The sequence below is a fragment of the Anabrus simplex genome, chromosome 1, assembly GCF_040414725.1.
Source record: "Anabrus simplex isolate iqAnaSimp1 chromosome 1, ASM4041472v1, whole genome shotgun sequence".
NCBI classification, from domain to species: domain Eukaryota; kingdom Metazoa; phylum Arthropoda; class Insecta; order Orthoptera; family Tettigoniidae; genus Anabrus; species Anabrus simplex.
In genome coordinates, this window is record NC_090265.1 from 419,596,765 (window position 1) to 419,618,982 (window position 22,218).

General features: G+C 40.6%; 1 protein-coding gene across 1 annotated transcript in view; it reads left to right on the plus strand.

Annotated features, from left to right (window-relative positions):
* LOC136866825 (U-scoloptoxin(16)-Sm1a) overlaps positions 1-22,218 on the plus strand; it is a 79,826-nt gene that overhangs the window by 19,270 nt on the left and 38,338 nt on the right. The window contains exon 2 of the mRNA XM_067143933.2: positions 20,578-20,690. Coding sequence (XP_067000034.2) covers positions 20,579-20,690 — 112 coding nt within the window. The 5' untranslated portion in view covers position 20,578. The remainder of the gene's footprint in view (positions 1-20,577; positions 20,691-22,218) is intronic.

A 22,218-nucleotide genomic window follows, 5' to 3' on the forward strand; every position in this document is an offset into this window, starting at 1 on the left:
TTACTGGCACGAAAAAGAACTCCCGCTGGAGTAAATTCCGGCACTTCGGTGCCTCTGAAAACCGTCGAACTAGTTAGTGGGACGTAAAGCCAACAACATTAAGTAGATGAACATTCTAAAGCAATGGGCGCTGAGTCAGAATTTTCCCACGATGTTATTGACCAATAGTTGAGAAATAAGGATATGTAGATTCTGGAATGAGGTCATTGACCCCTATTTGATTAGTAAGGCTATCTAGGTTCCAGACCCAAGAACGCGGAATAACGTCATAACATTTCGTACGAGAGCAAGCCTAACCTCACAGACACCATTGGAGGGGCTTAATTGGTTAGGGAATGATCTGGGGGTGCTTTTTGGCACCCTAGGTGAGGTTATGACGTCATACGCATACGTACGAGTGCAATACTAACTTCACTGACAAACCTGGAGTGCTTTTGGCCGCTAGGTGAGATTATGATGTCATACAATTACGTACGAGGGCAATGATAAACTCACGGGCCACTTTGGAGGAGCCCAATCGGACGGGCCCCATTGGAGGAGCCGAGACAGAAAGGTCACTGACTACTTTGGAGGAGCCGAATCGATCGGCGCCCATGGAGGAGCCACAAATCTGTTAGGTGACCTGCAGATTAGGTTAAGACTTCATTATGACGTGTTAACCTAAGCTTGTGCACGAACGCTAACCAAACCTCACACACAGGTTCCCCTTGGACGAGTCCAATCGGTTAGGAGACTGGTAGTTTAGGTTATGACGTGTAAACCAAATCTCGCTACGAGGAACGCCAACCTAACATCAGACGGGTTCGTCTTGGAAGAGCCGAACTAGTGAGGTTACTTGTGGGTGTGGTTAACACGTGTTAACCTAACCTTGATCACGAACGGTAACCTAACCTCTCACACATAGGCACCTTGTCGTCTCGCCTTTGTGGAGTGACGGAGCTGTGACGTAATAAGCACGGGCGATTCAAAAATGTATGTTTATCATTATATAATTGAACGCGCAGGCCTTCTCCTGACCGAGCTGTGACGTCACAACGAGGGTGATTCGAAATGCGGACTGCTGGCTAAGGGTGCATGACGTTATAAACTAACGTGTGTCGATTCGTTGTCCCGTTTCTCTATGGTGTCAAATTTGTGGTGATATGAATCTGTCAAGTTCGACTTTTTATAACCGGGTGCCGTTCCTGACGTCAACCTCATCGGGGAAGATAATATTATGAAACGAATGACATGATATATGATAGTAGGAAGGGAGAGGGTAAAACCCGGTAGTCCTTCTCCTGTCGAATAGCATCCAGAGGACTGTTCAAGGCTTTACGTCTCCATCCAACGAGCAAATAACCAACAACACTCGTCCTCCTGCTCCTCTCCCTCCTAAAACGCATCTCTAGTTAGTTGAGCACCTATGGCAGAGTTGACTCCCTTTCAGGCCTTGTACCAATTTTCACATTGCGTAACAGTGCTGGGAATCAAACACATTGTACATACTTTATGTGTAATTCTATTATAGCGGGACGGAGCATGTGCCATACTAAGATCACACTGCTTTAACATGCAGCGATCACGTCGAAATTGTCATGCATGTTTAGAATTCTTCGTTATGAAGGTCACTCTCTAGTGAACTCAAGCACTTATATATGCTTAAGTGAGAATATTTCCTTTAATCTCTAAGAAGCTCTGATAGAGAGTAGAGCGCTTTATTCCATCATGACAAGAACATTAATAGTTGATGTACGAAGATTGAAAGTGAACGGCAAAAGATTTGTGTTCAAATAGGTGGCTGCTTAGGATTGCACTGTGTTGTGGGTGCTAAAACTCGCCAGTTTAGTATTTAGCCCACTTTTCCCTTACCGTTTGCAAACAGATCAAGACAAGAAACGGACATAATGGATAGAAAAAATTTAGGTCTGTTGTGGGAAGGAAAAGGAATACCCCATCGCTTTCTATCTATGATCATGAAGGCTCATTTGTCAAGAGCAGATCTTGTTCCCTTAAAGGGTTGTGAAAAGGAGGAATGATTGCCTGAGTGCCTACCATCAACATGTGAAATTATCGATATTCATGAATTAGGATGCCCATAATTTAAAACTCTTCTCAAGGAGCACAGTGAAGAAACAATTAAGGAGTCTTCACGCCATGTGTGCATGCTCTTTGATTGGTTGTGTGGCAGGGCATGCCGGAAGGGGAACAATATATGTAAATTGCAGTGTCGAAATGACAACAGTGGGAAAGAAACATTTGTAGAGTAAAGACATCATGTAATTTCTATCTGGTACTAAATGTAACACAGTGGAAAAGGCAATCGTAAAGTTTTATGCTAGCAAAAATAAACTAAACGCTTTTACTGAAGAAGACTTGAATGCGTTACCAACGGAATTTTTGATCAATGTAGCAGCGAATGGTTTAAAGAAGATCTGGGATAACGTGCCTCGTGAGTGAACTCAAGATCCTGTTTTGTCAGAGCTTCAAACGTGTACTTTAGGTCATGAACAAGTGAGTTTTACTAAGAGAACTTCAGTGAGACAGTGTCGTACCTGTCAACTCATTAAACTGAATCACGGACCTAAAACTAACGAGTTGTCTTCGCTTATAAACACGTATTATAACTGCAAAAAGAGTAAGCAAGCTATCGCAGAAAAAGGTGAAGAATCGTGCTGGGAGAAACGTGAGGAAGCGTGCTGGACATGAACTCATCAATAAGGTGATTGATCTTCTTCCTTTTGAGCTTCATCTTCCTAGTTACCAGTACTGTGGCCCTGCAACTTGACTTGAAGCCCGCTTGGCCCGTGGTGATCCTGGTAATAATATGTTAGGTGCTGCCTGCAAAGAGCGTGACATTACTTATCGTCAAAATAAACTTGAACTAAGACTTGTAGCTGTTAAAAATCTGCTTCGTAATGCTATGCAGCGTGTGACGTCACCTAATGCTACAGTTGCTGAGATGATAGCAGCACTTGTCGTTGCCGAAGCAATGAAAAGAACAATGTTACTGGGTGGTGGCATTAAACAGCGAAGACAAGAGAAATAATCTATGTAAGAAAGAACATAACAGATTTACTTCAAGAAAGAATAATGTATATATACTAAAATAAATACGATTTGTGAAACATAATGCAGGTGTTGTTTGATTTTTTATATTAATCCTATCCTACAACATGTCCTAAATTAACTAGTGGTAATAATGTTGATTTGAAAGTTTAAACTTGTCTTATGGAGTAGAAGAAAGGAGAGGTAGAGTTACCAGAATGAAAAATTTCAAGTTTTAAAATATATTTTCTTTATTAATCCATGAACTGAAGTTGTCATTAAAACCAAGCAATTTGGCATACAGTTTATTTCCACAACGGCGAATAACACGTTCGATTAAATAGTGACCAGGATATTTTGTTTTCTGCACTTTGATGTATAATCCTCCTTCAGTAGGCTGTCCTGTGAGATCGCGAAGTAAATGCGTAACTGGATTAGTAAGCTTAACACTCCTAATTTGGAACATTTCTGTGCTCCAGTTAAGTGTGTATCCTTTTGTAAAGATAGGCTTGTGTTTGCTGATGCGAACGAAATCACCTTTCTAAGGCGATCGAGGTGTGGATCAGCCGTTTTGATTACAAGTTGAATAGCATCTATGCGTGGTGTATTCTTAGTAACAAGTCATGGATTTGTGGTGACAGTGCGATGAGGTGCATCGCTGTAGGTAGACACGAGTCTAGGTAGCTGTTCAATCCAACGAAAAGAACCTTGAGCTATAAATCCTCGCCTCATCATTGTCTTGAGTGTACGATTAAATCGTTCTACAACACTTGCCTTGAGATTGCTGTACGTAGAGTAGTGATGATTGCCAAGTAACTTGACGTAAGAAGAAAAAGCTTTGTTGTAAAACACTTTACCTTGATCGGTTTGAAGAAGCTTTGTGCAACCATTTTGATTGTTCGACAATATGTTTAAATGCGTCTTTGACTTGATCTGCTGTCTTAGAACGCGCAGGTTGTGCAAACGCAAACTTACAGTTCACATCACGACAGTAAGTAGATACTTATACCCCTTATTGCTAGAGGCATATCGAATCATTTCTAGTAAGTCTGCTTGTCAGAGGTCACCTTTTCCGCGTGTAATAACGCGTCTGCGATAGTACATGCAACGAGCTGGTTTATGCAACTCGTGTGCGGTGCTTATCTTTACGGGTGAGATCTTCTCTTGACGAGCCATTACTGAATAAAATCTGCATGAAGTAATTCTCTCTCTATTTCTAGAATTGCTGATTCGTGACCTGTGTGACCAGCATCATGCGAAGCTCTTAGAAATTGTAATCGTTGTACGAGTAAGTTAGGATCATTTCTATCTTACGTCTACATACGGCAACAAATGCTTGTAGATAATATTAAGACCCCGTGCAGTCGGTTAATGTGACGGAAACAGCTTAGAAATAAACTCTCGATACTTTTGACACTTATTTGCATTTACAGTTTCGGCCCTCTTGTAATTACGACGTGTTCCGTCAGTAGCAAAATATATTGCTTCATATTTTTAAGATCATCTTGTGAAATTATATCCTGTCAGGTATTTGAGAGAGAAGAAGTTCCAAGAGTCGTTTAGTAGGTTTATAGGTAACACCATTTACGATGAGACTGTTGGCATTAATCTTAACATTTGCATTACCTATTCAGAATCAGTCGTCTTAATAGCGAGCAAGCTCTTTAAATTTTTATCGAATACTTTTTCGAGCACGGATTATACGTTTTGTAATCTCTTTGCTGGATGTCGCCATGATCGTGTTTTTTGTCAGTTTGTCCTTTAAAGAGTTTTCTATATAAGCAGCAAAGAGAGATCCGTAGGTATTTCGAATAAAAGTCTTAAAATGAGCACGATACTCTGGTGTGATTATAACCTCAGACAGAGAAAGATCATGTGTGTTAGTAGTAGCTGTTTCAGCAATAACATCTGTAATTAAAAAGGTAATTCGCTTAGATGGTGAAGTTCTTCTTCCTCATCCTCTTCTTTATCACTATCCTGCTTCTATTCTTCGTCTTCAGGCTTTTGATGTACTTGCATCTCTCTATCATGAGATGTTTGCATAGAAATAGAACTTGTAGTAGATTTTGGCAATGAAGTAGAATTAAAAATTTCTTTCTGTGGTGTACCTAGTTGCGTTTTCGAAAATAAATCAGTGTTCACTTGAATACCTTTAAGCTCTTTAAATTTTTGTCGAATATTTTTTCGAGCACGGATTTCATGTTTTGTAATCTCTTTGCTGGATGTCGTCATGATCGTGATTTTTGATCAGTTGGAGTCTGTAACTCTGTGCAGATGCATATACAATGATCGAAACCCATGCGATACCGTCCATAATGAACATCACTTTCTTTATGAAAAACTAAAAAGCCGTAATGATGTGATGACCAGCATGCAGCACACATACGTTTAAAGTCATTCAATGTCATATCAGTGTTAACATGATCATCATACACATGTCGCATATTGAGCTCATCTTGCCGAAAAAGCACAATAATAATTGCGTTGTCGCGTATCAACTGCTTTGGCACACGATGATAGGTTTGACATAAATAGATGCAATCTACATATTTATGTCGTTCCATACTAAAGTTTGCACGAATAACATTTTGCTGTTCTGTAGCGACATCATCAAGGATCATAAGAGAATTGGGAAACCACTTCATCCGATGATAGTACTTGCTCATGTGCATTAGATTGAAAATAAGTCAAACCATTTTAACCAGATCGTACATCACAATATTTGTAGAATAACATGTAGTGGTTGATAGAGTGACTTTGCGGAAACGTAAATATTTTCGAAGTGTATGCCGTTTAAAGAGGTAATGAGTGTGAGTAAAAGATTTGTCTTCCCGGATCCCGATGGGCCCGTTATGATACATCGAATTGTAAAAGGAAACAACGTTCCATGATGTCTTTTAGTAGTTGTACTAGAACTAGGTAAGATATGTGGTACTATGTCACTAAAAGGTAGTGTGTCTTGCTGCTTTATAATCTTCATTATAACTGAATAATAAAGTATCCCATATATATATATCAAAGGAAACAACAAGTAACTGTCATTCATAAATCGCACTTGACGAGTAAAGTCGTGTACATAATGGTGAAACAACGATATACAAACGTTATGGAGAAGAATACAAAGACTGTTGGATGTAAAGAAGTTGCAAAGCCCTTACTAAGGCACTACGCGCAACAAGAGCGAGAATTTCTCCAAAGTGCAGAGCAATGTTTTGTAAACATGCACGAATTATTTCTGTACCAAAACGAGGAGGATTTCTTCCTGCCCTGTTTGCTGAACTAGCTGCTTTACGGTCTTTGCTGGGTGGTGCTAGTGCCGTAGCAAAAACTTTTAGGGCTGTAGAAGAAGCGAAGCAACATTTGAAAGAGAGTGAACGTCATAACAAGACAATGGAGGCAATTGCATTACGAGGCAAAGGCGTACACGCGAAGCTAGCACCGTACAAAAAAGGGCTTAGCATCTGCTGAATGCACTGCCACATCGAGCTCTGACCCACGAATAAGTTTTTTCGTTTGCTAAACAATTAGGAGTTCTTTATTTTCGCGGTGTGTACATGGGCGATCAACTACCAGTATGCCCACTTGAACGCGAGAGTGCTGTAATTAACGTGGACAGTAGTCACGAACCTGAAACTCATTACGTTACCTACGTAAAATGTAAATCTAAAGTATGGTATTTCGATAGCTATGGAGACTTACCTCCACCATTCGAGCTCATAGGTGATTTCGGAAGCAGTGCAGACATTGTTTACAATAAAAACCGTGTGCAAAAATTCAATACATCCATGTGCGGATGATGATGTCTTACGTTCTTATATCAAACCCAGACAGTAGACAAAAGAGCATCAGTGATGACCAACGGTGTAACAACTTTCGCTGTACGCGCAGAAAAACCTTAAACAACCGTCTACTTTAATCCACCGATCGAACTCGGTCACCAGCCACATAGCCTTGGACTTACGTCGTTTGAAAGCTTCAATAAAATCTATAATGTGCGTGATGGTGTGAACAAGGTTTATTACGATGAGTATGTGCTAATGCTACTGTCAGGCAGTTATTCAGTAGACGATATTCGTGACTGCATGGAATCTATTTTAAATGAACAGTTTAGTGACGAGACTCTTTGTAATAATAACTAGAAGTAATCAGTTACTGCGGGCAACATCGCACATAAATGTCTTATTGAGTCTTCATTCAAGATTGACTTCAAATCACAACCTGTTTGGATTGGACCATTGCTTGGAATTTCACCAAGAGAGCTCATGCTAAACGTACGTTATGGGCTTGATTAACCTATAAAACTCTTCGGTGATCATCATGCAAACGTCACGTGTAATATTATTACAGTCTTGCATAGTACTCAACAACCTTCACACGTCCTTGCACGACTTTATTATTACAGAGGATCGTGGATAAACTATTCGCGAGAAATCTTCAGTAGTTTTTAATCATCCTGTGTCTGCAAAACACATTAGTAACATCACTCTTAGGCTTATGAATAAACGTGATCAGCTCATTCATTTAGAACGGGACACGTACGTAGCTTACAAACTTCGTCTTAAACCAGTATGAAAAATCTATGAAACACGGTGTACATTCAAGAGACATACTACATGTTTGCGAAGACTCAACGAGTTAAAAGATGACCATAAACAGATTCTCCAAAATTTAGGTTGTACGCTACTACATCAAAATGGAAGAAATGTTAGACGTTATGAACACAGTAGGAACTCATGAAGATACAGTACAAGTGAGTTTCATTCTTATCAACCTTTTACCTTTGATCTCAATAACAGTGATGAAATTCGCTCTATCATTAATCAGCAAGATATAAACACCGTACCACACGAACGGTATCTCAATACTGAAGGACGCTTAGATATGGCAGATGGAAGTGGATCAAGATCATATCAACTAAACAACCATGAACTAGATTTTCCCTTTTCTGAAGCACATTATGAAGTAAATAAGGGGAAAATAGATAGTTGGAAGAATGTTGGTATTACAATTGAAATGAAGCTCTACCCTTCTTACTCCGAAGACCAAAAGTAGTTTAGTGGGAAGTAAAACAAATAATATTATTATTTATTTATTACTACCCTTCTTATAGTGACGAAGAAAGTAATATTTTACGGATGACAGGATGGTGTCCGAAAGTTAATAACAACTGGAGGATTAATCAGGACGATACTATTTCTGGTATGTTACCATAAAACATATTCTCGGCTTTGCTGATGATTTTAGACGTATTATAATCATCGTAAAACCAGAGTTAATTCTGATCCGTGATCGAAGTGATTACAGTTCTCTTAAAGCAGCAGAATCACCAGTAGACTCGAAAATTACTCTCATCATATATCGTGGAGGACTCCACATGTAACTTTATCTTATCAAGAAAAACTTCGATTGCTCACGATTGTAGAAAATGATACACCATTACGTATACGTTTTCGAAGTTGGGAGCTGCATGAATATCCTGTGTTACCACCTACAAACAAGCACAGCTGGGCTGTTCAAAAGTCACGTTTCAATGAAGCCTTTGTATATTATTTGTGGATTTCAAACCCATCGTAAATTAAATCATGGAAAAGATAGCTCACAATTTGATCACTGTAAATTGAGAAATATTAGACTATATATTAATGTAAATACGTATCCGTATGAAAACTACATGTTAATTTTGAGAAAAATAAATTTGGGATGCTCTATGGCATGTCTTGTAAATTCCAATCATTGCATTATCAGAAAGAAGACCGTCCCTTATTTTCGCCTGAAGAATTTAAAAATAAAACACAGGTTTCAGTTATAGACTGCTCCTACTATGAAGAATCTATAAAAGAATCTCCTGACGATATTCATTTAGAATTCGAAACATCTGGAAATATTCCTGCTAACACAACAGCCTATAGTCTTATTATTCATATGAGTGATGCCACCTATCAACCACTAACGAATATTGTTACAAGACTATAAATAAAGATAGCCCTTCATCATGATCATTAGTGTGTACTTCACCGTACACTATTGATGGGGAAGAAGAAAAATACTACACCTTTACAGACAATCGTCTTGATAACAAACAAAGCTGTGAATGTGCATCCTTTTTGCCTACCAGCGAATTCAGTGTCCACCACCAGGATTTTTATCTACGTACGCTGCTCATTTCGTAGAAGCTTTCTGGAAAACCGTACCTCTCCACTGTAAGATGTCAGTCGATGTAGCTTCATGCAGACGCTGTTGACGACCTTTCGAGCATCGAAGTGAAAATCACATCGAATGCGATCGCGATGGATCTTATCCGAAGATTGTAAACAGTAGACAGTGTATGGATGAACTTTCCCCTTCTTTACAATACCAGATAATGATTCAGAAAGGACCTAAGCACATGGATGACGTTAAAGTAAGAACTGTATCAACTTCTTTGCGAAGCATAACATGCATAGTGTAATATATTTTGAAAACTTAATTTCATAAACAATAAATGTTTTGTTTAATTTGAATGTTGCCGGGGTATTACAAGTTTGGAAGCACCTATTCACAGTAAGATGTTAAGGAGTACACCAAACTTTTCGGCAGCATAACCAAGACTGTAGTATAATCGGTATTAGTTTGTTTCATTTTATAAATAATTACACTGTAAATATTGTATTAAATTTGCAATATTCTACTTATTGCATTCCCTTCCCCTCCTCACACGTATCAAATGTTTTCCTAATCATCCCATTTCATTTTTTGAAAATGTAGGCTGAAGAATTTCTAGTTCTGAGAATTTACAAAGTACAGAAGGCTGAAGTATTCAGTCAGCACTATGTAAATATAATCGAACCTGCAAAGTTTGCGACGGAAAGTCAGCGTCTCAACCGTCTGAGACATTCAACCTGGCAGGGTTAAGGTAGGTGGTGGTATACAATTTCTAATTACTAGATTGTGTACCCAAAATAGACTTGATTAAATTCCAGTCCTCTCCGCAGTGCTTATATGGAGTAAGGGCATATAACCCTGTTGGTGGTTATTTGTCCGTTGGTTGGAGACGTAAAGCCTTGAGCAGACCTCTCGATGCTATTCGACAGGAGAAGGCTACGTGCCACTACCGGCTTTTACCCTCCCCTTTCCTACTATCATGTCATCCACTTCATCTTATTATAAAAATCCATCCTAGAAGACTCATTTCACAACAAACCCGACACCGTAGAGAAACGGGACATCGAATGGATACAGGTTATATTATAACGTCATGCACCCTTAGCCAACAGTCCGCATTTCGGATCACCCACGCTGTGACGACACAACTCGGTCAGGAAAAGGTCTACGCGTTCGATTATGTAAAGCATGCATTATTAAATCGCCCGCGCTTATTACGTCACAGCTCCGTCACTACACCAAGGGGGAGACGGGCAAAGAGCCTGTGAGTGCGTGAGTAATCCGATTTACATTAACTTGCAAACTCGCCGTCAGAGTGTGCCTTAAACTGATGTGCATGCGCACTAGCTATGCCTCCCTGTTTATGTCTCTAGCGGGATCTGAGAGTCTCTTGATTACAGTAACTCACGGAGTAGCCGCGAGAGCGTACTGATTTGTCTGTAGCGCCATCTGACAGTCATTTGTCACGCTCTTACGTCACAGCTCTGTCAGGAAAAGGCCTGAACTTTCGGTTATGTAAAGACAAGCATGCATTTTTAAGTCGCCCACTCTTATTACGTCATAACTTCGTCACTCTTCCAATGGGAGACGACAAAGAGCCTGTATGTGCTAGGTTAGGTTACCGTTCGTGACCAAGGTTAGGGTACCATACGTGTTAACTACACCCACTAGTCACTTCACTAGTTCGGCTCCTCCAAGAGGAACCCGTCTGAGGTTAGTTTGGCGTTCCTCGTAGCGAGGTTAGGGTAACACGTCATAACCTCAACTACCAGTCACCTAACCGACTGGACTCCCCCAAGGGGAGCCAGTGTGTGAGGTTAGATTAGCGTGCGTGCGCAAGGTTAGGTTAACACGTCATAATGACGTCTTAACCTCATCATCAAATTACCTAACCGATTTGTGGCTCCTCCATGGGCGCCCGATCGATTCAGCTTTCCAAACTGGTCCGTGACCTTTCCAACTCAGCTCCTCTAAGGGGGCCCGTCCGATTGGGCTCCTCCAATGTGGTCTGTGAGGATAGCATTGCCCTCGTACGTAAGGGTATGACGCCATAATCTCACCTAGCTGTCAAAAAGACTCAAGGTTTGTCAGTGAGGTTAGGATTGCCCTCGTACGAATGCGTATGACGTTATAACCTCACCTAGGGGGTCACAAAGCACGCCCAGATCATTCCCTGACCAATTAGGCCCCTCCAATGGAGTCTGTGAAATTAGGGTTGCAATCGTACGCAAAGTTATGACGTTATTCTGCGTTCAATGGTCTGGAACCTACATAGCCTTACTACTCAACTAGAGGTCAATGACCCCATTCCAGAATCTACAAAGCCTTACTACTCAACTAGGGGTCAGTGACCTCGTGGGGAAATTCTGACTCAGCACCCATCTTTTAGAACATATATAGCTCATCAACTATATTATTGTAATTATTAAGATGAAGTAAAGTCAAAAAATTATAATTTTCTGTCAGTAATATCATTATCGTTGCACGATATGATCATCAAGCTCACATTGACACACATATTGCCCTCTGCCAAACTCCATCAAGTTCTGGTAATGCAATATAATGTGTCTAAGTAGCATATTGTATGTTCAGCGGCCATCTCACATTGTTTTGAATGACTATCAAAAGCTCTGCAGATATTATAGAAGCAGTGATGCAACAGCATACTGACGTGTGCACCTTTTGTCTACGTAGAGTGAGTGTTGCAATACTTCAGGGTCATTGAGGAACTATAGCGGTGTTCGCAACACTGCTGCTTGAAGTCCATCGTGTCTCCTTATATCTTTGGTTAAGAATGGCATTACCACATGAAAGTGAAAGCAACGCATTCTTCGGAATTCGGTAGGTGATGCGGAGCTGAATCACAAGGATAGTGTGCGAATGATTCCTTATAACATTTTCGCTATAAGCGTCGTGTCGGCACTAATGGACAGGGTTGGCCGTTGTGGATGGTGCAGATCATTTTAATTCCAATGATTTACATATGTATACCAAGTTGCTTCAGAGTGTGCAACAATTTTTTGTCAGTGGGTGTACTTTTCAGCATAAAAAGAAAATCTAATCACAGACTTTGTAGTAGTAATGGTAGTAGTTGTAGTAGAGTTTCCAGCAATATACTGTCTTCTTCGCTTTTTCCTTCTTCGCCTTTTCCTTCGTCATCTTTTGTCTGCAGGTTTGTGGATATGGCCCAGCTTTACGCTTAGATGCCCTACCTGACACTAACCTTATGTGGAAGGATGTATTTACTGTTTCCGGTTGGCAGTGGGGTGTGCTGTGTTGTATGTAAATGAGGCCATATGAATCGAACGCCACTACGCTTATCATTCATCCAAGAAGCAGCACTAAATAAATTCTATACCACATGATTTACACTCTTTATAGTTTACATATTTCAAAGTTCCATCCGTCCAGTAGATGGAGGAGAATTTTTCAGATCCATAATATGTGCTTTTCGAAACCACAAATGCTGGAGCATGGCATTGTATGGAAGTGAAACATGGACGATAACTAACTCAAAAAGAAAGAGAGTAGAAACTTTTGAAATGTGGTGTTACAGAAAAATGCTGAAGGTGAGATGGATAGATCGAATCACGAATGAAGAGACACTGAATCGAATTGGTGAGAGGAGATCGATTTGGATAAATTTGACGAGATGGTGGTGGTGGTGGTGATTATTGTTTTAAGAGGATGTACAACTAGGCAACCATCCTCTATATAGCACTAATCAGAGAGAAAAAATGGAAGGGATCCGACACTTCGAAAAATGAAGGTATCGGCCGAAGGAAGGCAAGGCCCACGAAGGGCACGAAGATGAAAGACTCCCTAGGCCTCCATACGTAATACCGTCGGGGTCTGAAAAGAACAAGAGTTGACCAAGGGAGGTCGGATAGGATAGATGAAAGTGAGGAGCCTGGCACAAGTAAGTGGAAGCAATGCCAGGACTCAGCTGAGGGCCACGTGATCGCCATTCCACGCTTCATAGTCAGAGTCCCTGAGGCCCCTTTTAGTCGCCTCTTACAACAGGCAGGGTATACCGTGGGTGTTATTCTACCTCCCCCACCCACAGGGGGATAAATTTGACGAGAAGAAGAGGTAGAATGATAGGACATATCTTAAGACACCCAAGACTTTTGCAGTTGGTTTTTCAGGGAAGTGTAGGAGGTAAGAACGGTAGGGGTAGACCAAGGTATGAATATAGCAAACAGATTAGAGCAGATGTAGGATGCAGTAATTACGTAGAAATGAAGAGATTAGCACATGATAGGGTGGCATGGAGGGCTGCATCAAACCAGTCTGTGGACTGGTGACTGAAATATAAACAACAGCATTTTTGACTACAAATGGTTCCTAGAGGTAGGTAAGAATGACTGGAAAGAAAATATAGTAAATTAACTCATTATTTGTGCATTCCTGCGAGCCTCCGTGGCTCAGGCCGCAGCGCACCGGCTTCTCACCGCTGGGTTCTGTGGTTCAAATCCCGGTCTCTACATGGGAGATTTGTGCTGGACAAAGCGGAGGTGGGGTAGGTTTTTTCCGGGTACTCCTATTTTCCCCTGTCGTCTTTCATTCCAGCAACACTCTCCAATATTATTTCATTTCATCTGTCTCTTATTAATCCTTGCCCCAGGGGAATGCGACAGGCTTCGGCAGTCGGCATAATTCACACCCTCGCCGCTAGATGGGGATTCATTCATCCCATTCCTGTGCCGGTCGAATGACTGGAAACAGGCTGTGGATTTTCATTTTCATTTGTGCATCCCTGATTGGACAAGGACTAAGGCTTTAATTTCCGAGTATTTCAATCACAATTAAATGCTAGCTATATTTTGAGTTATTGTTACGATTATGTAATTCTCAATTGCGTTGAAAGGACGCGGCTGATAAAAGCGCCTAATTGTCTGGAGAAACAACTTAAAACTCATTTCATTAAGTAGTTAGCGCAACTCGATGCACACGGTCCCTGCTAGTTCTGGCGGAAGCTACAGTACTTGGTGCAGGCGCTGTAAGTAATACTTGAAACAGGTGGTAAGTATATACAAGTTTTAAACCCGACATAAATGATGATAATAATGTTTTTGCTTTTCACGTCCCACTAACGTTTTACGTTTATCGAAGACGACGAGGTGCCGGAATTTAGTCCCGCAGAAGTTCTTTTACGTGCCAGTAAATCTACCGTCACCATGCTCACGTATTTGAGCACCTTAAAATATCACAGGACTGAGCCAGAATCGAACCTGCCAGTTGGGATCAGAAGGTCAGCGCCTCAAACGTCTGAGCCACTTAGCCCGGTGACATAAATGATAATATAATATTTTACACTTTACATTTCGACACTAGAAACTTTAAAATAGAAATCCCCAAAAGGCGAACATGTCGGATTCCTTAGCACCATCGACATTGGTACTGTCCTCCCCACACGAATGTGCTGATTACAGGGTCGTAATAAAGTCTGTCAACACAGTCATTTACAGCACTAGTAACCCATAGAGCATTCGGTTAAAAAGTTTCATCCATTTCATTAATATCTGACGGTATTCTGTTTGCGAAACCTAGGAAGAATTTAATTTTCCCACCTACTTTGTCCCTTCCCTTTCTTTGCCCGATACTTATGCTGCTGAATTCTCAAATTTGAGAGAAACGTTTACCGTATCTGTATTATATACAATAAGAGTTTTGCCTGTACATTCCTCAGAATTAAAAAATTGTATTTCTATAATCGGTCGTATACACAGTAACAAGGAAATGCATTTATTCCGTCATCCCTGTCTGTCTGTCTGTCTGTCTGTCTGTCTGTCTGTCTGTCTGTCTGTCTGTCTGTCTGTCTGTCTGTCTGTCTGTCTGTCTGTCTATCTGTCTGTCTGTCTGTCTGTCTGTCTGTCTGTCTGTCTGTCTGCTCGCGCATCACAAGAAAATGGCTGAAGAGAATTTAATGAAAATTGGTATGTAAAGTCGAGTTATGAGGGACTACACTCTAGGCTATACAATATTTTATTCACGCTGAACGAAATGATAGTCTAGGGGAAGGTCTAAAACTCTGTTCCGGTACTCAAAGATCTGTGTTATAAATGGTCATGTCGATAAATATTACATAACTAAAGTTATAAAAAATTAAATTTCCGATCATTTATATATTTTTTACCGTAACGGCAATGATAACAGAGATATTCATGAATTTCGATTTCTATTGCTAAGTCCATACTAATACCGAGCGACGAGAAAATGGTAGAACAGAATTTAATGAAAATCGGTATGTAAAGTCGAGGAATAAAGCACCACAGTCTCAGCTATAAATAAATTTACTCACGCTTGATAAAATAGTAGTCTAGGGGAATGTGCCTTAAATTTAATTTTTTTACACGCATGTTATTATTCAATTTAAGTTGCCGGGGGCATGATTAGCTAAGTGGCTTAGTTGCTGGATTCCCACGCGGAAGGCTGAGGTTCTAATATCGGTCGATTCTGGGTAGAGATTTTCATCTCAAAATCACGTGATGCCAGGACGGCCATCCGGTCTTAAACCCCCGGTCAAAACCAAAATGAGCCTAGGTGATTCCAGCGACCCCAGAAATAACTGGGATAAACTGAAGAATTGTTTTTATTATGGAATTTAATAAAATCTTACTCACAGCATGAACAGGACTTCATCTAGAATTCTGTATAAAATGTAGAATTCCGTAGTGAAGCACGGATACACCAGCTAGTCCTTTCTAACTGTAAATCTACTTTAGCTGTCACTTTGAAATGATTGTGTAAAGGCTCATTCCATCCGTATAAAACCTTTTAAATTAACAGCAACCTTTTATTATTATTATTATTATTATTATTATTATTATTATTATTATTATTATTATTATTATTATTATTATTATTATTATTATTATTATTATTATTATTATTATTATTATTATTATTATTATTATTATTATTATTATTATTATTATTATTATTATTAAAATCAAACAGTCGTATCAGCACACAAGTATTCGGTTCAAAACCGGTTTCCGAACACTAAGGTCCATCATCAGTGATCAAATTTACAACATACTAATCCACATAAGTGTGTCATCAACATAAAATGGAGTCCACATGAAATGAACATTAGAAGGGTTAATTATGTTGAGTAGTATGTAAACAGAAAGACAAGTATTAAGGCAAACACCAACGCAGGTGCAGTACCTGCGTAACAACTAAACAGCATGGGTCGGTAGATGCAGAGTGCGTCTCGGCCCACAAGTGGTCGCGGCTGGTCCGTGGTCCGACAGCTCTGCACTCCTAATGGCCAACCGAGCAGAGGAGGGGAGGCCACGGCTCTATCGTGGCTCTACGCCTCTGTATTCGGAAGACAGGGAGGGTTTGATCCCCACCGTCAGCTGTTCTGAGAATGTTATTCCGTTGTTTTCCATTCCCCTGTACTAAGGCGAATGCCGGGAGAGTTCACGAACGCCATACCCACACCTTCTCCGAACATCTCCTTCACCGTATCACATCTTCTTGGCCTCAGAGACGGCGTTATCGTCTAGGAGGCCCGCCGTCCACTTCAGAGACTTGAATGAAAACATTTTAGCAGTAGTAGTAGTAACAACATGTCCAGCCGGCCTTTCTAATGTTCATTTCACCTGGGTTCCAATTTATCTTGACGGCACACCCATCTTTTAAATGTTTTAATCACTATGTTGGACCTTATTGTCCGAAAACCGGTTTCGAACTGAATACTTGTGTGCTGATACGACTTTTTGATTTTAATATTATTACAAGCATCAGCGCTGTTTTTAGCATAATTGGTTTGATATTTTATGAAAAACTAAACCCCATCGCACTACAGCCCTTGAAGGGCCTCGGCCTACCAAGCGACCGCTGCTCAGCCCGAAGGCCTGCAGATTACGAGGTGTCGTGTGGTCAGCACGATGAATCCTCTCTGCCGTTATTCTGGGCTTTCTAGACCGGGGTCGCTATCTTACCGTCAGATAGCTCCTCAATTCTAATCACGTAGGCTGAGTGGACCTCGAACCAGCCCTCAGGTCTAGGTAAAATCCCTGACCTGGCCGGGAATCGAACCCGGGGCCTCCGGGTAAGAGACAGGCACGCTACCCCTACACCACGGGGCCGGCCTTGATATTTTATAATGTTCATAAAAGCATCCTCCATATCAACGTCCCTGAATATATTAAGAAAGCTCTAAGGTACTATTCTAATTTAGAAACCTTTGAGGAGTTAATAAGCTGAGAACTTTTATTAGGATAAAGTCTAATCACTGCATTGTATTTCTACATTTCGAAGCTTTAAGCCTTAGTCTAATCAACAATACGCAACAGCAAAGTTTCTACTATGTTGTAACATTCAGTGCTATACATGGCTTATTTACAGTATTTCAAGTGGTAATTTCTTTGAAAATTATTCCCGTCCAACTAAATTTTGCACAGAGGGAGAATAATTTCCAATATAATGTTTGCGCTTTTCAATAGTTTCAATTTTATTGATCTGGCCGCAATTGCAGATGACCGCGAGAATGCAGAATGCAGTACCGGTGCTAAAGAATATTTCTAAATTAAGAGCCGACAGCAAAAGCGAGCAAACGAATAGAGCAAAAAAATGTGATTAGCAACACAATGAACCCGTTAATAGGAGTCTGAATTCTGAGTGAGTGCTGTAAGGTCAATGGCACTGATGAGTGTCTGCATTCCTAACCACAAGGACGCCTGAGGTTCACATAATTCTAAAACAGTAAATTACTGTACGATACTAATTCATAGTTTGCGAAATCCTGATTAGATTTAGACTTAAACTTCTTGATTAGATGTTGATGATGATGATGGTGATGATGATGATGATGATGATGATGATGAAAATGCTTGTTGTTTAAAGGGGCCTAACATCTAGGTCATCCGCCCTTAATGATACCAAATTAGATGAAATGAAATGACAATTTAAAAGGTCAAAATCATCCACTCACCAGAATAAAAAAACCGTCATGATGAAGAATAAATGGATGGGTATGAATTTAAAACAATCAGTGGATCCGACCCGCAATACCCCACTTTCCCAGAAACTATCACAAACAATAGAGTTACTGACTAAGGGACTGTTTCTAAAGCACAATCCTGAATCTAGGGTGCTTGTTTTCCAATGAGGTCCAAATGCAGGTCAACAGACTCTCATAATGGTACTTATCGCTAGTAAAGTAGAACCATGCTATGTGTCATGGTACAAATCAAAAGTAATGTAGACTCACGGTGGTCCACACACTATGGTACTATTCACAAGTAGTGTACGTCGCACAGGTAACGCAGACCTATGGTGTTTCTCACATAGAAGGAGGGAACAGACCAAATATTAGAGAAATATCTCCCAACTAAGAAACCGTTGGTTCTTGACTGAGTTATTTGAGGAAGACTTCTCTGAACCTCACTACAGCTACTTACTCGAACGTTTGGAACATCCCGGATTTTCAGCATCATTTGTAATATCATTAGAATTCTCCACCATTCCAGAATACTGTTAACCAGGTACTTCTGACAATAAGTACCCATTAAAACTCAGTTACATCAAGGTTAATCACTAGGGCCCGGATGTTTATGGAGTTATAGGTTAGAATGCAAACTTACTGAAGCGAGTAATAAGTAGTCTACCCGCACAACGGTAATGCTATGAGGTTTGCATAAACATTATTGGTTCGGCCCAATTAGAACCCCTAGAATTTATGTCACTCCCACTACACTACGTTCGAGCGGGCTAGTCGACATTTCCTTATGTCATGCTTGATTAATCCACTCTCGCATATAAAATGAACAATGAGATCAGGGGTAACATAATTTCTAGGGGTTCTAATCGGCCCAACCCCTAATGTTTATGCAAACCTCATAGCATTACTGTCGTGCGGGTAGACTCTATTTATTACTCGCCTCAGTAAGTTTGCACTCTAACCTATTACTGCATAAACATCTGGGCCCTATTTAATCACTAAATTTATTCCCTATGGCGTTGAGCTCATCGTATGTTCTGCTCAATATTAAAATAGGAGGATAATGTGGGGGCTAGTCCTTTCCTATCCCACCGTCACCAAAAAACCTATCTGTGTCGGTACGACGTAAATCAAATTGTGAATAACAAAAAAACAGGAAAGTTTTAAATTCGAAATAATTTCTGGACAACACTTGTGATGACAGTGTTCACTATGTGGAAGATTCAATGTATCGTGCACATTGGTGTGAGGTTTTTTAAAAGGAAGTGCAGCTAGCTAATCATCCTCTGTGAAGAATTAAGTTGAGATAAAAATTACAATAGCATTACTTATTATACGAGGGAATTTGAAAATTAATTAAAAATAAAACAGAAATACGAAAAGGACACAAACACATAGAAAGGGAACGTTAAGTTCCCCGAGTAACAGAACACTTGAAATGTATATAAGTTATGCTTGATTAATCCACTCTCGCATATAAAATGAATAATGAGATCAGCGGTATCGACTAGTATGAGTTCGAGCAGGGTGAGGTGCCGTCTTAGGAGAGAGAGTTCGGCGCTATCTATGAGGATTAGTGGCACGGTAAATTCGGCTTGGAAACCAGGCGAAAGTGATTTTGATGCCCGCATAGTACAACCTGATTTGAAGGTCGTAAACTCCGCTACACTAGTGGGTGTTTCGAAAAACAGATATCAATAGACAACAGAGAACGTAACGAGTCGATACATACATGAAGAGGGCCCGGATGTTTATGCAGTAAAAGGTTAGAGTGCAAACTTACTGAAGCGAGTAACAAGTAGTCTATCCGCACGACAGTAATGCTATGAGGTTTGCATAAACATTAGGGGTTCGGCCCATTAGAACCCCTAGAATTTATGTTACCCCCACTACATTACGTTAGAGCGGGCTAGTCGACATTTCCTACGAAGTAATTTTGTTACTGAATAATTCTGTTAGAAGGGAATGTCGACTAGCCCACTCTAAGGTAATGTAGTGGGGATAACATAAATCCTAGGGGTTCTAATGGGCCGAATTATGCAAACCTCATAGCATTACTGTCATGCGGGTTGACTCTACTTATTACTCGCCTCAGTAAGTTTGCATTCTAACCTATTACTACATTAACATCCGGGCCCTATACATGAGAATGTGGTCTCGTTCGTGATGAACGCACCTGTTCTCTTATAACGACACAGTAAAAGCGACTGCCACTATCAATCATAGGACGCTCTCCGACCTTATGCTTCTAAATTAGGTCTGAAGTTTTCAGATTAATGCCGTACTATTAATACTAAAACTTGCAGACACCCGTGATTTATGTGGAATTTACTTCACGGTGTCGAACTTAATCCTTTGCTGAAAATTTATGTCCTTTAAATTACTACTTTGATAACCATGAGGTCGAGTATATAATAAAATAATGCAATAATTATTTCTTGTTCTTTCAGGATGTCGACGATGCGACTTTCCATTCTGCCCGTAGTCTGTATTCTGCTGGCACAGAATCGCGCTGTTGAAGTCAAGGAGATGCCATCCCTAGAGTCGTATCCAGTGAACCCAGGTAAACTCCAGACCACCAAGTGTGGGAATCTTGTAGATTATGAGTTAATGCATAACAGTATTATAGTCCAAGTTCCTGCACCATACTAATTACCACCGTCAACATTATTTGTTTCTGGTAATGGAACAAAGCCTGTAAAACCAGGATTTATACTGTCGAACCTTAGTGTAACGAAATTATGAGGTGATATTGGGGCTTATAGCTCGACCACTGTGCTAATTAGTGTGCAAAACGTAATTGGAAGTTTGAAACGAAATTTTGGATCTTGAATTGTTGATAAAAATTACACTTCTCTTATATCAGTTGTAGAGAAAAATGTCCGCCTCTGTGGTGTAGTGGTTAGTGTGATTAGCTGCCACTCCCGGAGGCCCGAGTTCGATTGCCGGCTCTGCCACGAAATGTAAAAAGCGGTATGAGGGCTGGAGCCGGGTCAACTCAGCCTCGGGAAATTAACTGAGTAGAGGGGGTTCGATTCCCACCTCAGCCATGCTCGAAGTGGTTTTCCGTGGTTTCCCACTTCTCCTCCATTCAAATGCCGGGATGGTACCAAACTTAAGCCGACGGGCGCTTCATTCTCTCTTCATTGTCTATCCCTTCCAATCTTCCCATCCCTTACCAGGCCCCTGTTCAACATAGCAGGTGAGGCCGCCTGGGCGAGGTACTGGTCCTCCTCCCCAGCTGTATACCCTCGATCCAAAGTCTCACGCTTCAGAACACAGCCCTTGAGGTGGTAGAGGTGGGGTCCCTCACTGGGTCCGAGGGAAAGACCAACCCCGGAGGGTAAACATATTAAGAAAGAAAGAAAATATAGAATCATAAGAAGTATTTTGAAATTTCCTTATAAAGCGTACTGAGTGTACTCGTAGATGCGAATTGTACTTTAAAGTGTATGGATCTGCAAATTCTTGAGAGAGTTATAATTAAACCAGGTGGCCTGCCAGCGCCGTACTTTCTACTTGCAAGTGTTCCGCATGCACTGGTGTTGAATGGGATGTCTAATAACTGGTTTTCACAGGGGTATATTACTGCCTGCAGGCAGATCACGTCAAAATACGAAGATATAACAAGCGGACGGCGGCTCGCTGCATGTTCTTCACCGCCATGCGTCTAATGCGCCCCCTTGCATTATTAAGCCTAGTTTTCTAACACATTGTAAAGCAGCACAACAACTGTTGCCAACATATCGTCAATGGCTGATGTGTTCAGTAACAACGAATACACAGACATATTTCAATCTATGCAGCATCTGGTCGGAATGCAGTGGAAAGTCGCAGATGATAGGCGCAGTAGTTTCCAAATAGAAATCTGCTTTCTGTACACATATTTCATCAAATGAGGTTGTAATTAAGAGCTAATGGATCATTCAAGGCACATGCCACATTCAAGCAACGGGAATGCAGTCAAAACTCGCAGGGGATATGCGCAGGAGTTTCCAAATAGCCGCCTGCCTTATGTACACGTATTTCATCAAACGGAGTTGCAGTAAAGAGTTAATGGATCGTTCAAGGCACATCGTAAGACATTGGCT